Source organism: Achroia grisella, unplaced genomic scaffold (assembly GCF_030625045.1).
Source record: "Achroia grisella isolate CSIRO2021 unplaced genomic scaffold, CSIRO_AGI_Agris_v1 utg903, whole genome shotgun sequence".
Classification (NCBI taxonomy): domain Eukaryota; kingdom Metazoa; phylum Arthropoda; class Insecta; order Lepidoptera; family Pyralidae; genus Achroia; species Achroia grisella.
In genome coordinates, this window is record NW_026713061.1 from 1,174,435 (window position 1) to 1,190,272 (window position 15,838).

General features: G+C 31.0%; 3 protein-coding genes across 3 annotated transcripts; 1 reads left to right on the forward strand and 2 right to left on the reverse strand.

Moving 5' to 3' along the window:
• Window positions 1–564: 564 nt before the first annotated feature.
• LOC131853564 (26S proteasome non-ATPase regulatory subunit 6) lies at window positions 565–4,722 on the reverse strand. Its single transcript, XM_059204485.1, has 6 exons — window positions 4,147–4,722; window positions 3,359–3,533; window positions 2,439–2,598; window positions 2,153–2,337; window positions 1,607–1,782; window positions 565–1,149 (listed from the first exon to the last, which is right to left on the reverse strand). The coding sequence occupies exons 1-6, from the start codon at window positions 4,422–4,424 to the stop codon at window positions 975–977; spliced, it is 1,149 nt and encodes a 382-aa protein (XP_059060468.1). The 5' UTR covers window positions 4,425–4,722; the 3' UTR covers window positions 565–974.
• Window positions 4,723–4,961: 239 nt separating this feature from the next.
• LOC131853606 (geranylgeranyl transferase type-2 subunit alpha) lies at window positions 4,962–10,812 on the forward strand. Its single transcript, XM_059204554.1, has 10 exons — window positions 4,962–5,073; window positions 5,147–5,257; window positions 5,925–6,040; window positions 6,466–6,668; window positions 7,226–7,387; window positions 7,693–7,806; window positions 8,354–8,580; window positions 8,872–9,055; window positions 9,648–9,973; window positions 10,417–10,812. The coding sequence occupies exons 1-10, from the start codon at window positions 5,071–5,073 to the stop codon at window positions 10,564–10,566; spliced, it is 1,596 nt and encodes a 531-aa protein (XP_059060537.1). The 5' UTR covers window positions 4,962–5,070; the 3' UTR covers window positions 10,567–10,812.
• Window positions 10,813–11,655: 843 nt separating this feature from the next.
• Window positions 11,656–14,519, reverse strand: LOC131853607 (exonuclease mut-7 homolog). Its single transcript, XM_059204555.1, has one exon. The coding sequence runs from the start codon at window positions 14,231–14,233 to the stop codon at window positions 11,699–11,701; it is 2,535 nt and encodes an 844-aa protein (XP_059060538.1). The 5' UTR covers window positions 14,234–14,519; the 3' UTR covers window positions 11,656–11,698.
• Between the last annotated feature and the right edge of the window lie 1,319 nt (window positions 14,520–15,838).

Here is a 15,838-nt window from a genome sequence, read left to right on the forward strand (position 1 = left end):
AGTTCCATTGAACACTTGATTGCTGAGCCTTGCACTAATATCACTTTTATTAATATTATCTGTGAAAATCGTCATTTTGGATTCTATCACAGATGAAACTCGCGATTCTTTTCATTAACTCACTGAATTACTTGGAGTGGAAGTGTAAAAGAAAGTATGTATATTCCATCAGCTTTCCATTCGGATTAAATAGTTTATAAAAAGATTATAAAGCCAAATTTTTCCATATTTTAACCTGGTGCGATTCCGTACCCATAGGGAATCGCACCAGGTTAAAATATGGAATAGGCATAGTTCCGTATGCCATAGGGCATATGTTAAGTCCATGAATATATCCATAATAGTAGTCCATAATATAGGTTTTTCGAAATCATGAATATAGCTAAAATTCCAAAGGAATGAAGTAAAATGTTAATAAAAGAAAAGATCTTAAGAAAGTTACATAGGCTTTGTCATAATATGGTGTTTTGTTATCATTACAGTAAGTGATGATATATGCTAGGACTATAATAATAGAAACTACCAATAATACACAGAGATTTTTATTAATTATTTCTATTTTAAATAAAAAAGTATTATTACAAACTGTTATATATTTAGCTCCCTAAAATATAATAGTAATAGAAATTGAAATGAGAGTTAAACTATTATGTCTCTAAGTACTTAGACAAACTAATATACTGTATTGAAAGTGTTAGAACTGTTTAAAGTAAGAGGCAGCTACCAGAACACATTATCCCCATTTCCACCCATATAGAAGTTATTATAGAAGTCATACACACATTGTGCATGACATTTGTATTTGTACTAATATTCTACACTTGTACCACACACATTTAGTGTACATTGAAGTGATACAACCTCTGTTACATGTAAAATCTTATACATTAACCATGGTGGAAATGGAATGTAAGCATGTAGCTACTAAAGTAGTGAATGAGTAAATCAGTCATTAAACCTACTGAATGTTGAAGTTAGAAATTGATGACGCTGGCCAGCTTCTTGACTCGGTTGAGCAACAAGTCGCCCTCGCGGATGGTGGCCTGGTACAACTGGGAACGGTCCGCGTCGGCACCACGACCCGCACCGGTCACTACGCAGCCTGCTACTGCGTCGATACGGCACTGTAGCCGCCCCGCTGCCGTGAAACTAAAAGCAAATAGCAATTTAAACTTAATTGACAAATATGATGTGATTTCTTCTGTAATTAGAATGTCAAACAAGCGGACGGCCTATTTGATTGTAAGTGATAACAGTCGCCTATATACATGATCACTACTATGATGTTATGCGCGCAGAAGATAAGAAGCCATGTGGTGCATGGCTTATGCTGTAGTTTCACTGCCATTTCTCATTCTTAATCTGAAACAACTTACAACATACTTAATTCCTTAAATTGCTGGCACTTAGCTACATAATTGTTACCAACTATACAGCTTAAGTTAATTTCATCATTTAACCTCAACCGAAAAGAATGAACTCTAAACTGTGTTTATGGAAAAATCCACCCACTATTGCACAACAGGGATCATCAAAAATAAGAAGACCACATGAAACTATACTTAAAAAAGTGACAGTTGCAGTTTATTTTAAAATATACACTTACGTGGATATTTCCTCTTCAACAAATTCCCGAGTTACACCAAAGGTATCGGCGATGTTGTCCAGGCTGAGCGAACGATAAGCGCGTAATAATTGAACATAAGCCTTGATACGCGCCTCACGCACATAATGCTGATAGTGAGGCCTAAATACGGGGTCCACACAGATTTGGGTCTCAACCTGAAAATCATTTTGCAGAACTTTAATAACCATAAAAATATTATTTCATATTCAATTTACATGTATTTACTAAATGAATATATTTTAATGGTTTGTTTTACTTTACTGTTTCATAAATAATATAATTGAAGTGTCACATACATTGTAGGTATATTGTATATAAAACAGTTGCCCTAGGTTTTTTTTAAATTTAAACTTTTTTTTACCGTTTTAACTCTTAACTTTTTTTAAATTAATATATGAAGAATTAAAAGTATGATCACAGTTAAAAAAAACTTATGCAATATAGCAAATTTCAGATGCCAATTACAGTTTTGTCATTGACCAAAAAAATTAAATATAAATAATATGATTTATGCTTAGTGCTTACCCAAGCAAGACTCTTCATAAAATCAGCATAACGACATTCATGCAGAGACTCAACCAGCTCTCTTAGTTCAGGAAATCTGGAACGTAGAGCCTGTACAGCGGCACCTTGCCGCCGAAGAGCTGCTTGCAAGGCATGGCGTTCCAATGCCAATGCACAAGCTAATACACAGTACTGAATGATAGTTCCTGAAAATTACAGGCAATATGTGAGAAACATACAAAATATTAGCAGCATATACAAATCAATCAAGGAATACAATTCATCAAATGTATCAAAGGTATCTTACCAAAGTCAACCAACTCGTAAGACTCAAAAGTGGACACACAATCAATGAAGAGCTCTGCAGCATGACTGTAATCTCTGACAGCTAAGCAATAAATCGCCTCATATGCCTTCAACTTATTTCTTGAACGCCAGTCTCCACCTTTGTCTACTAATTCATGAGCCTGGAAAGTATAAACAAAAATTAGTAATAAAATTCTGAATAATTCACACAATTTAGTCCAAGTTAACCAGAATTTGAATTACATGTGTACATAATATATATAAAAAATGCCCTGACAAAGCAGTCACGTTCATGAATACAAGTGTTTCCATCACAAGCGGAATCAAACACTCAATCATCAAAAAGTAAGGCAGCGCTAAACATATAAAGCACCAGGTTGCAAAACAATATTGTACCTGTTACCTGGTAATAGAAACAATATTACATACAATAGGGTGAACAGTAGATTTTATAATCTATCAACAGCCCAAAAAAAAAAAAGTATTGACATAAACAGGCTATGGTTCAAAAATGTATTCAAAATATGTACAATGTGATACCAATGGTACTTGTGTTGCCTAGAAAATTATACTGTCATATTTACTTATTTATTCATGAACAATGTACATTGTATTTGAATGTTGATATGATGGTTGATAAAATTAATAAATTTCTTCTTTCATATTCTTATACCAATAATTATATATTGAATCATGTACATAGCTTGGACATAAATTTAATGGCAATAAAAATATTGACACAATAATATCAAATATAAAATACTTTATAACATCCACTGGTAAAATGAATAAATAATTGATGACCTAAACTTATGAGCCCTTTATTAAAATGTATGTCAGCCAGTCAAGTCATGAAATGTATGATCCATGTGATAAGAAGATTCCCACAGATCAATAAAAGAAATGTTAATTAACAATCACCTTAGTAACAGCCTTTCCCATGTCTTTAACATTACAACCATGAAAGTAAGCAATCCTAAAGAGTGCAAATATTGCATCCAGCCTTCTATTAGTAGTCAATGTAGAATCCTCATACTTGGTAGTGGCTAATGTGATAGCAGCTTCTTTGTCACCGATTGAGCAAAGGTAGTCCAATCTGAAAATTATAATGTTTCATCTTTACATCATATGATATACAGTTGTTGTCTGTCTGTATTTTTACATCTTTTAAATTACACAATGGATTTTAATTCAGTATACAGTAATAGATAAGAGTCATGAGAAAGGTTTATATGTATAAATACATGCATATTATAATACAAAAAGTAAGCCAGGTCAGGTCAATAGTTGAATCATATTAAACAAACTCTCTTAACTTATTTATTTATTGTCTGTAGATTAATGGCAATTGACATTTCAATTTTTTAGTTTTATTTCATTGCATATAAAAAATGCAACAGAAACAAAAATATGTAACATGAACACGCAACAATGGGTAAGTTAAGAAATAATCTAACACATTGCCTATTCAACAAAGCAATTAAGGGAAATGTCAATTATGATTAATCTAATAACTTTTGCAGCAAATATATCTATGCTACAATACATTTATAGTAAACCAATGTAGTAAATGCTAAAATGTTAGCAGTTCTATCTACATCATACCACAGATGAGGCAGGCATAGATATAAATAATAAAAATTAGTAAAGAAATAATAGGTTTATAGTATTTTTTTGCTTATTTTAATACGTGTAAGCAAAAAACATACCTGTCTTGCCACACTGGAGTCTCAGAGTCATCCTCTTCAAACTTTGCTAACCTCTCTTGGTTTTGTTTTGCCATCTCATCATATAATTTTTGGTCCAATGGCCATCCAAGATCAGTACAGACTTCTTTATAATAAGGAGCCATATTTCCATTTTTAATTCCTTGGAGAAGTTCTTCTTTCAGCTGAACATTATCACTCAATTGTGGTAAAGAGAGTTTAAACTTAATACCTGCTAAAGCCATATATTCAGGTGTTTTACCCTCTGCAGAAAGCTCCATTTTGTTGTTTATAAATCAAATATTAAACAATGCAAGAAGAGTTATGTATATTTTATTCTATATGATAATTTATAAATGTGAAATATTCTTTATAAGCTGTAAATTTACTCAGCAGTTTTGGGTTTTGACATTTCTCTTTTTTTTTTTAGACGAAGGCAAAGACGTTTGATAGATCAACGACCGCGAACTGAATAAAGGAAAGAGACGGATGGACACAAGTCTTCCGCACCTCTCTATGGGCATCCAGGTTTAGGCCTCGAGGTGAGCCCACTGGAGCAATTTCACGAGCAACAACACCCGGGATCAATATTTAACCCCCTTGAGTGGATAATTATTTTTTTATGATAATAGTGTTCTGTGGCGATCACTGTCAAATGCTGGATGTTACTGTCAGCCAATGACAATGACATACCAGTCACTACTGTTGACAGATCACGAATGCTGTTCTATTTTAGTTTCTTTTTAATGTATTTGTTAAAAATTTATATTATTAAAATTATTATCATTCCTTAAGCTATTTCGTAAAATATAATTTATTAATTACAATATTTTTTGACATATATAGAACTAGTTTTAATAATCTATATAAATACAGAAAACTTGTTTGAAATACGTGTTTAATATTTAATCTTCTATTGAATAAAAAATGGTATGATTGTGTATTAATCATAGTAATATGACGACTCATTGTTTATATAGTTTTAACAATATTGATATTGCAGCATGGGCGAGTAAAAGTTCGATCAACAGAGGAAGAGAAGATTAGGAAGGAGAAAGAAAGACAAGAAAAATTAAAGATATTTAAACATGCTATGCAAAAAATTCAAGATAAGGTACATTTTATGGAGTTTATCAATAATAAAATCCTTATATTCTTATTAAAATTATTATTAATGATAAGTAACAATTAGATTTTTTAGAACAGCTTTTTCTTGCTCATTCTTATTGTGATGAGTCTGCATTTCAAATGAGTGGTAGAATAAGAAAATGTGACTATTCAAAAGTGCTTTTATTAAGTTTATTTGAATAAAAATGATTTCTATTTCTAGGGGAATGATGTTAATGATTTTAAAAAAATACAAATTTTATACAGTATTTATACAATTGTGCTAATACATGTATTTTACCACAATTGATATAAATAAAAGGTATTCAAATCAGAATTATATGTATATCTGTTTCTTACCCTAACAAATGTTTGTGTCTAAATTGATTACTTTGCAATATTGTAATTAATTTTGATACAAACATTTGTGAAAAAGATGTAAATCTACCTAAACAAATTACAGTGTGAAACATGTAAACCTGTTTGCAATATTTATTACAATAATTGTTGTGACATTTGTACTTTATCAGTTTAAATTTTTCAGCCTACCAAACAGTTTTCTATGTTTATTTTCCTGTACCTATAAATTTTGTATATTATGCAATAGAGCATTATACATGCTAATAATGCTCTATTGCAAAATTGATGTCTGTATATGTAAATTAAATATTTAGAGGAAAAATGAAGAACTGGACCAAGAGCTAATGGAACTGACTGGTAAGGTCCTTACAACAAACCCTGATATTTATACATTATGGAACATTAGAAGAGAGACTTTAAATGTTTTTAGGTACAGTATATTTACATTTGTCTAAACATTACCTATCTAAGAACCCTAAATAAAATTATAAAGGCAGACAATGATGGTGATCTGATAATGATTAACTAAGAAAATATAGATGTATGCTATATTACTTCATTACATTTTGTATGTATTAATATTATTGGTATCATATACAATTATCTTAATGGTTGATTAGTTTATTATATTTTTAAATAAGGAATCAGCAATCCTACTACAGTATTGCAGATTTCTTTTTTAAGTGGTTATTATTATTTATTATATTATAAATAGTTTATAACTGTTAGTGCCTTAGAAAAATGATATAGTGATTATTATTGCACTATCCTATATATCCTAGTTTGGCAATCAAAGTCAGGTAAGTTGTTAGCGAAGTTGTTTATTGACTTAATAGGTAATATTTAAATTTACAGAAAAAATATGGAAAGTAAGGAAGAAAACATGGTGGAATTGTATGATGCTGAGTTACAATTGACAGAGTACTGTTTGAAAATTAATCCAAAGTCCTATTGTGCCTGGCATCAAAGAGAATGGGTGCTATTGACAAGAACAAATCCTGACTGGGAAACAGAGTTATCTTTATGCAATAAATACCTGAAGTTAGATGAAAGAAATTGTTAGTATACATGGAATATTGACAAATTAGTTATAATGTTAATAATCTACAAGGTTTTAATGAGGAATAATTATGGAGAACACCTATTAATTAACATACAGAAATTAAATTCCTCTGGTTTTTCTATGAACTTTATTGGTATGTTCAGTGGGTTGTAATATTGACAAACAAATGTAATTTTGGCATATAATATTGACATAGTTCAGTGTATTTATACATACATTTTCTGCACCTTACACATTTAAAAATTTTGCGATTGTGATTTCAATTTATTTGTAACTGTTGTAAGGAAACAATGACTTTTATATGTATGTCAGTAACTTAAAATTATTTCCATACTACTAGAACCTTTGTTAACCTAGCATATAAAAGAATTCATTGTTACAAAATGACATTTACTTAGTTGAATAATTTCATTTTTTATTTATTCATTTAATTTGAATATCCATCCATATTATGTTAGTAAGCAACTTGTAAACTATTTTAGTAAATTACAATGTATATCCTTATGAAGTATCTTAAATATTATTTGTATATCAAATAATCCTACATTTCAGTTCACACTTGGGATTATAGACGATTTGTAGTCAGTCAATGCAAACCCTCTTTAAAAGAGGAATTTGATTTCACAACTGAGAAATTGATGGATAATTTCTCTAACTACTCTGCATGGCATTACAGAAGTAAAATATTGGTAGAATTACATCCCGATCTTGAAGGTAAGATGAGAAGATAATATTATACCTACACTGTCAAATCACTTCTAATAAATATATTTTAATGTCAAATTTATATAGTGTGTTAATCATAAAATGGAAAGCAAAGATAACATTTTTTTTTCGTAAAGATAGTTTTTCTATTCATGCAGTTTTATTTTATTTATCACTCACATCCCTATCATCCCCTGTGAAAACTTACAATAATCTCTACTTATACATTTTTTTATTTTGTTAATTTATTTTTAAATATAAACTTTAAACTATAAACTTTTGGTAAATTTAAATTGATTTATTATACATTATAGCTGGCCGACCAATTGAAGATGGACATCACAAACATGAGTTAAAAATGGTTGAGAGTGCTGCATTTACTGATCCAGATGATACAAGTGCTTGGTTTTATCAGAGATGGTTGTTAGGTAAGGTAATATTAACACATTTATTCTGATTTGCAAGTGAGTTAAGATGCTGGCTTTCTCTTTACTATGAAATAAAATCCTCATTTTCCAATAACATTTAGTCTTTGGCAGTATGTCTTTAACTGTCTCTATCGATAAATAACTAACAAAGATGCATGACCTTAGCCATCTGAAATTTCGATATCAGTTTGTATGACTGCTATTGCAGTTGTCACAATATTGTTATATTGTCCGCATTGCTATTTCTGTATATAAGCTATGATTACCTCTTAACATCAGGACCACCTGTTTGCTATTAATAACAAGCAGAGTAACTGTATAATTGCCCGGATTTATGAGCATCATTTTAAATACATACATTGTCATAATTTAAAATTCACAATGATAATGAATTATATATTACTAGCAGTAATAAAAAACGCAACTATGTTTATTTTCAGGTTTAAAATGGTTTACAATGTACGTTACGCCGTATTGGTCTCATCTTCTATTGTCGTGACTGTATTTTTATTGAACTAAGTTTCAAATTATAAATCTCTCATTTCAGGTGCTGTAAAAGTCACAGTCGACCTTGTAGTATGTACCGTTAGTCCTATAAAAACAACAGTGGCGTTTAACAAAAAAGTCTCCAAAGATTATGTTAAAAAAACAACCCATTTAATTATAAATAATGCATCTGTAAATGGAGAATGGTTATCCTGTACGGGAAATCAGTATGATAATGTGTGGATATATGATCATAATGAAATAATTCATGATAATTTGGATATAAAGGTAGAGGCATGTATTTTTTTTTAATTATTATTTTTTTAGTTTACAATTCTGTGTTAAAACTGAGTTTCATTTCCTAAACTATATTGTTGATGTTTTTATTGTACTTGTAGTCTTATAAATAAGAATACAAGAAACTGTGATATATCAATAACTGACTGAAAGTGTACTTTGTGTCTGCAAGTTTCTTATTTACTATTTTTAGGCATAGTTTGGGACAGTAACCACTATACCCAAACTTTAGGTATGTTTAATAAAACTTATTTAAAAAATTGTGTTCTAATTATTTTTCAGGTAGAATACACTAGAGACAATGACAATAAAATTATTATTGCATGTAATTTGCAAAAAAATACTGTGTACATTGGAAAAAGTAATATAGATTTTCAGAGAAAATATTCAGAACCGGTAATTGAGGAATTAAAGAAACAGCTTGATTCATGTCGTCAGCTACTGGCCATGGAACCAGATAACAAATGTAATTTATGGTTTTTAATTGAATAATTAATTTTTTAAGACAATCATCATCACCAATCACTTATTTTCTACTGATTTTATTTACAAACATCTTAAGCTTTTCTTTATGCAACTGGTATGGTAAACAAGTTGACGATCCACCGTGACCGTCGCCTTTCGTACAGCACCATGGACATTTCACGTGACTCCCATGACACCACTCATGCATTGTCATTCTGGAGGACTAAGATGTTATGCATGCCTCGATATCCTGTAATTTCATTGCCTTCTCTCACTGAAACCTAATGACAACTGTTAAGGAATACCTACTGTGTGTAAGACACGTTCCTTAGTATATTATGTATATCGCCTTCAGGCCCCAAAGAGCTAAATATTTCAAAATATAAAGTAAAAATACGAAATTAAATACATTTTTTTAAATGCTATCGACAAGATTACCTTTTACAACAACAATTTATAAAGCAAGGTCCTCACGCAGATGACTTTTTACACTAGATAATTATTATAGAATAATTATTATTATAACATACCAGTTTTATTTTAAATTAATACAGGAGCAGTTAATATAGAAATATACTTATTTTTATTTTCAGGGACTCTTTTGACTACAACGGTTCTTTTACATTGCATTAATGCAAAACATTATCATAATGAGGTTATTCAAAATTTAAAAACATTACAAAACAACGATAAAATGCGTGCAGGGTATTACAGTGACTTAATATCAAAATGGAGTATAGAAAATCAATTGCAAGATGATTATAAAAATGAAAGTGCAGAGTTTACAGTAAAGTTTTCAGAGAAAATATCGTCATTGCCACATCTCCATTATTATAGCTTTTGTGAGACTGTCAATTTATCTAATCAGAATTTAACATCACGGGTACTACCTACGTTGTCTGTGCTTCAACATTGTAAGGTAATGTATAGTTTTTAATTAAATTAATGTACAGTTTCTTACCTATTCAACTTCGTCTACCCAATCTAATATCTTTCCCATTTTTGCAAGAATTTTCATTGTGCCATAGCTCCTATTAGTAGTGTCGTGATGTTATGTAGCCTTCCTTGTTAAATGTATTATGTAAATCTAACAAAATTAGATCACTAGCATCGGAAATTATCGCGAAAAAAAAAACTCGCAAACTAGACCAAACGTTACACTTTATCTGCATTTTTCATATAAAATACGGCTATATCCATCCTCGTGATACAGTTTGTCTTTACATTTTTCATTAGAGATCAGAGTGGACACTTAACAAACAGATGTACAACTTTCGCTTTTATAATATTAGTATTGAACAACAGCATTAAGTAATTGTTATTAACTAAATAATCTATATAAAAAAATATATTATGTTCCAGAAATTGTCATTGGAAAATAACAATTTGACGACGTTGAAAGGATTTCCTCCTCTGAAACTTGTTCATTTAAATTTGAAAGGAAACGAAGCCTTGGATCTTAATGAAATAGAAGTGTTCAAGAAACAAAATAATTATGAAATTACGTTTTGATGACGTGCAGTGATATTTACTAGATAATATATTTATTTTATAGTATGTAAGTGTTAATTAAAACCACTGTTTGCCGGTTTCTGATATGAAATATATTCTATATTTATTGAAAAGAAAGTAAACAAATTAAAATGATTACAAAATGCATGCAGTTGTTACGCATTACCATTCCGATTACTAAGGTATCATCCCTCCGTCCCCTGTAATTTCACTGCAATGTACATTCCACCGAAACAGCTTACAAAACTAGCTTTCGCCTGTGAGACGCAGACAACTTCACTTGTCAACTACAGAGATTACATCCAATATCTGCTGAAGTTAATGGCATATAATCGGACAATGCTCTCTCGCCCCTTGATTAGTATGGTGATCAGGTAAAAACCTTACATAAGTGACAACTAGATATACGATGTCATAAGCGTAACTAGACACGAGTTAATCGGGTTATCGTGGTAGAAGAGTGTTACAAGTAGGATAAAAATATTCCTTGCCAAGTCGAAATTTGAAAATAGTATAATATAGAATATAATAATAAGTTTCTCCATACTTGTTTTATTAGTGGAATTTTATATTCTTCGGGAGTAAAAAAATAATATATTTATCAAATGGATACTTACTCAATTAGTGTATGTTTGCCTACAGACATGTCAATTTGAACAAGTCCAGAATCTACACAAACTAGTCGTGATATCTATATGATCTAACCACATTTACACACTAATTATGATATATTAAACTAGATTGCCGATTCGGTTTTGCACGGGTATTTATACAAAAATTTTGACATACATATTTTCATCTTTCGATATTGATTTCAATAAAAATAAGGTATAGAATATAAATTTAAAAATATTTTATCGCCTATATTCATCAGGGATTATGTACGGATTCTAAGTGTAAAAGAATTCTTCAAATCGTTCCAGTAGTTTCGGAGTCTGATTGTTTGTGCAACAAACGAACAATCAAATCTTACCTCTATGATAACACAGGTATATATCACTTTCTGTATCTTTTGTTATAAGTAGCTTAAGTTAGGGATTGTAATTAATTTCTATGTAAATAAAAGTTCTTAAATATAAGGAAGTATTTTTTTTATTTATTCTTAATTTGTACTATTTCATAGGTTCACCCCCTACCATATAGTAATATTTGTCAATTTACATATAGTATTATTAACAGTTTTTAAGAATTCGTCACCTTCCCAATATAGCTTTCCACAATCTTCACATACAAATACTGGCTTATTTGTTACTGATAAACTATTGACGTCAATAATTTGTATTGGCAAACCTTTACTGGTTTTACAAAGGGATTGGTGTGTATGTTTAACTGGTTGTATATGATACATGTCATCATCATAGTCTGAATCACTTAGAAAGTTATCATAATTAGTTTCCTCATCATCATAATCATCAGTCACATATCTAGGACCAGGTGTGTCTGCATTTGTGAATGATTTATAGCTATTACACAACTGTAAAACTTCTTTGGAATCAATTTTCTTTACATCTTTACTATTGCATTCAATACAACATGTTAATAAATTATTTTGTACAACTCTAATGTTATAACTATTTAATACTTTATCTAATTGGTCTTTAATGGAGGTAGACATGCCTACATCCAGTATAGAACTTTGTGGAAAATTAAGAGAAGGTGAACACTTTAACTTAACAAGTAAAATTAAACGATCTTCAGATATAGCTAATTTGACTGTATCACACCACAGCATAGTAGATTCAATTGTTACTGTGTCTATACCACAATATCTTAAGTAAGGCATTAAGTTAGATAGTTTAATATCAATTAAAAATTTTACATCCTTAACTGATTTTGTTTGACTATTATTTACACATGGTTGAAATCTTTCAATTATTTTAAGTCTCTTAGAATTCTTTGTCTTTTTTTCTGACATTATATTGTTACAAATTTCATCAAAATTAATGCCCTGTTTTTGACACAACTTTTGCAGCAATTCATAAATTTCTATAAGAACATGAGCATCTAGTGCTGCATACATAATTTGTGTCTCTCTTAAAGGTCGTAGTTCCCAATTAGAGCATTGTTCTGATTTTTCAAGAGGTAAACCAAAACATAATTGCACTAAGGAACTAAGACTGTTGCCTCCAGATTCATTATTACAAGGAAAAATGAAACCTATATTCAATAAGTGTTTCCAAAGCAAGCCTAAATCTAATAAACCTTCACCTCTCACTTTTATATTACCAAGACCATTAACTGAACATTTCAATTCTTTTAAATCTTGCTCTAGTCCAAATCCTAACTTAACTATCTCTGCATTATCTAAGAATGACTTATGAAATGTGTACCAGAAACTGGTATATTGCTGGTTATTTAATAACAAAGCATCTACCAAGTAGACATTATGCTGAGTTGCAATCTGTACTAATGCAACTTGTGACTGTGTGGCACCAAATGATGGCTTCCACTCACAGTCTACACTCACTACACTGCAGGTAGCTAATGTAGAAACCATCAAATCATAAAACTTTTCTGCTGTGTCTATCATTATAATTTGATCAGAAGGCAATGAAAACTTGTAATAATTTTGAGCAGGATCTACCTCAGTGTCCCAGTTCTCTTCTGGTGTATCTTGCAGGGAGACATTTCTAAGAGCTAAAGGTAAATGATTTTCTGTTAAATTGAGGTACTTTGCCCATTTTAGTGCTTCATTTCTATCATAGTCTATTAACATGTCTATAAATTCATGAGCAGATTCAACATTTTGTTTTAATGAGTCCTTTACCAGATCTTCCCAAACTGATAAGCTCACATTATGTTCCTGATACTTCTGATGTATTAAGTACTTCAGTCCACCTGTTGTACGGTTTTTACTAAGATTTTTACAGGTTTCTATAGGGATATTATATTTATTGCACAGTCGCCCTACTAGCTTGCCTAAAGGTTTATAATGGAGTTTTTCATATTTGACATGGCATATTTTATTTTCATCTATATATTGCTGTATAAAATCACGAGTCCCAAAGTTTTTGTCCAGTAATTTATCTAGAAATACTAGGAGAGGTTGCACTTGATTTGGGCATTCAGAAAGATATTCATCTATTACACAAGTCTTGTCTTGTAATATCAAAGGAAACAAAAGATTTTCAACTGGAATGTCATCAAACAATTCCATTGCTATAACTATCTGTGATGCTTGCTTACAATTGTCATTCTTTATCATATCATTTACGAAAGGTAAAATGTCTTCTTTGATTGTAGCCATTTGATATGTTTTTGCTATCAAATTCAAAAAGTGTTGATTTCTTTGATAAATGGCGAAATGAAAAGCAGGTAGTTTTATTGATTGCTCTGGAACAGATCCACTGTGTGAAGACCATTTCTGAAGTGTTTCAATGATATAAAAAGGCAGTGACTTCGGTTTACAGTCTTTACATTCTCCACATTTTATAACAAAAACCAAGGCTACACGGTAAGGATCGGGAACTGACTGGAAAAATATTTCTATATTTTTCTCTATTGTTGTGCTTTTCTTCCACAGCCTGTAAGCATCTTTCAGTTGCTCAAACCAGACAACACTGTTTACATCCAAATCCACATTTAATCCAATGCTTCGTAAGGACTCCTCAATAGATGGAACTATTTTAATTGATTGATTCTTGCTGACAAGTTCATTTAAATTCATTTTGCACGTTATTGCAATAGAGGCTCTAGGTACTCTACGTACCTGTATACGTAATTATTTCACAATTAGACGTATCTGCTAATATAATGAAGGGAATACCTCTGTTATTATGTTAAACTTAACATTTAATGCCATTTAAGTCACGTCAGTTTCTGTGTTATTGATATATATTTATACATTACTGTAAAGAATTGAATTCTAAAGAATATAATTATAATAAGCAGAAAGTGGCAGAAACTAAATATATGATATATATACGTATCTCATAGATAAATAATAATCCATGTACAGCACAGATCAGAAAGACTGGTGGACAGCTACCATAGACCACAGCACAGATCAGGAGCAGATTATCAATCTTACCACTCTTAGTGGTTGCATGGACGATGATATTTTTGTTTTTTGTGTGTTACACACAGTTTGCTGTTCCAACTTTCCTTCCAACTTCTTTTTAAGGTACCATACCTTAAAAAGATACTTGTAAATAAAACGCAGGACAGTCCTCTTTTCTCAAACATACATACGCTACTGAGAATATCGGTGCCTCTACAGTAAGTAGCTATGACGTGGTCTAGTGTTTTGAGTAGTCATGCTCACTAAAATGTCCAGATTTGTGGCGGCGTGGTGGGCCGGGTCATTGGGCTCCCTAAAATATGGTCGAGCGCAGTGATGGCTGACTCATCCGTCATACTCGTGAACGGGTACTGCTTGTAGGGACTGGCCTGCTCTAATCACTATAACTGATTTCCTCTTATTAATTGTTTAACCAGTTGGTTATATATTAAATATTTTTTCTATTTGAGTATTTAATTGAATTAGTGCTAATAGGTGGTCTGTATTCATACACTTAAATTAAAAAATGTAAAATAATAATAAAATTATTTAAAAGAGCAACACGCAAGTTTCTTGCTCGTTCTACTTGTGATATGATAGCTTTCCGAATGACCGGTAGATTAAAAAAATGTGATGACTATTTAAATGTGCTTCAATGTAAGTTTATTTGAATAAATTATTTTCTATTCTAGTCTATTCTATTTCTTAAGGATGTTATTTAGAATTGTGAATTATACCCGATTAAAATGTATAGTTTTGCAGTTAAATACGGAGCATAACAGTTACAATTGAACTCCATACAATTTGTCTCTCTTTCAAGTATGTAGTTCATACAAAATAGAAAATCTAACAATTTCCTCAGGGCGTGTCCTTTCCCCAATATTGTACTTACTGTACACTAACGATATATAAGTATACATATATATATACATTGTTAACGTAAAAGTAGAAAAATCACTATTAGCAGACGACAAGGCTTCAAAAAGCTGTTTTCATGCTGAGTGAGTGGTTCCGTCTGTAGCGTGTAAGTAAATGCCGCAAAATGAACACTTGTGCACACGTGAACATGACACTATTGCTCAATGGATCCAACTTTTCGCTCAAAACATCCCATGAGTTTCTCGAACGAAATAACTCGGTGTTACGCTAAATACGAAACTAACGTTTGGTCCTCACATCAAACGAGTCTGTTTACTCCTTACTTAACAAGCATAGTAAAATGTCACTTAATAACGGGAGCTGACCTCCCTACGAGTCCGTTCCATACCACAC

Coding starts and splice junctions, on each gene's coding strand:
- LOC131853564 (XM_059204485.1), bottom strand. CDS start 4,424: ATGGAGCTTTCTGCAGAGGGTAAAACACCTGAATATATGGCTTTAGCA. Junction 3,534..4,146: donor ACTCCAGTGTGGCAAGACAG/GTATGTTTTTTG, acceptor TATAATTTTCAG/ATTGGACTACCTTTGCTCAA. Junction 2,599..3,358: donor TGGGAAAGGCTGTTACTAAG/GTGATTGTTAAT, acceptor TATACTTTCCAG/GCTCATGAATTAGTAGACAA.
- LOC131853606 (XM_059204554.1), top strand. Junction 6,041..6,465: donor GAGACTTTAAATGTTTTTAG/GTACAGTATATT, acceptor TTAAATTTACAG/AAAAAATATGGAAAGTAAGG. Junction 9,974..10,416: donor CTGTGCTTCAACATTGTAAG/GTAATGTATAGT, acceptor ATTATGTTCCAG/AAATTGTCATTGGAAAATAA.
- LOC131853607 (XM_059204555.1), bottom strand. CDS start 14,233: ATGAATTTAAATGAACTTGTCAGCAAGAATCAATCAATTAAAATAGTT.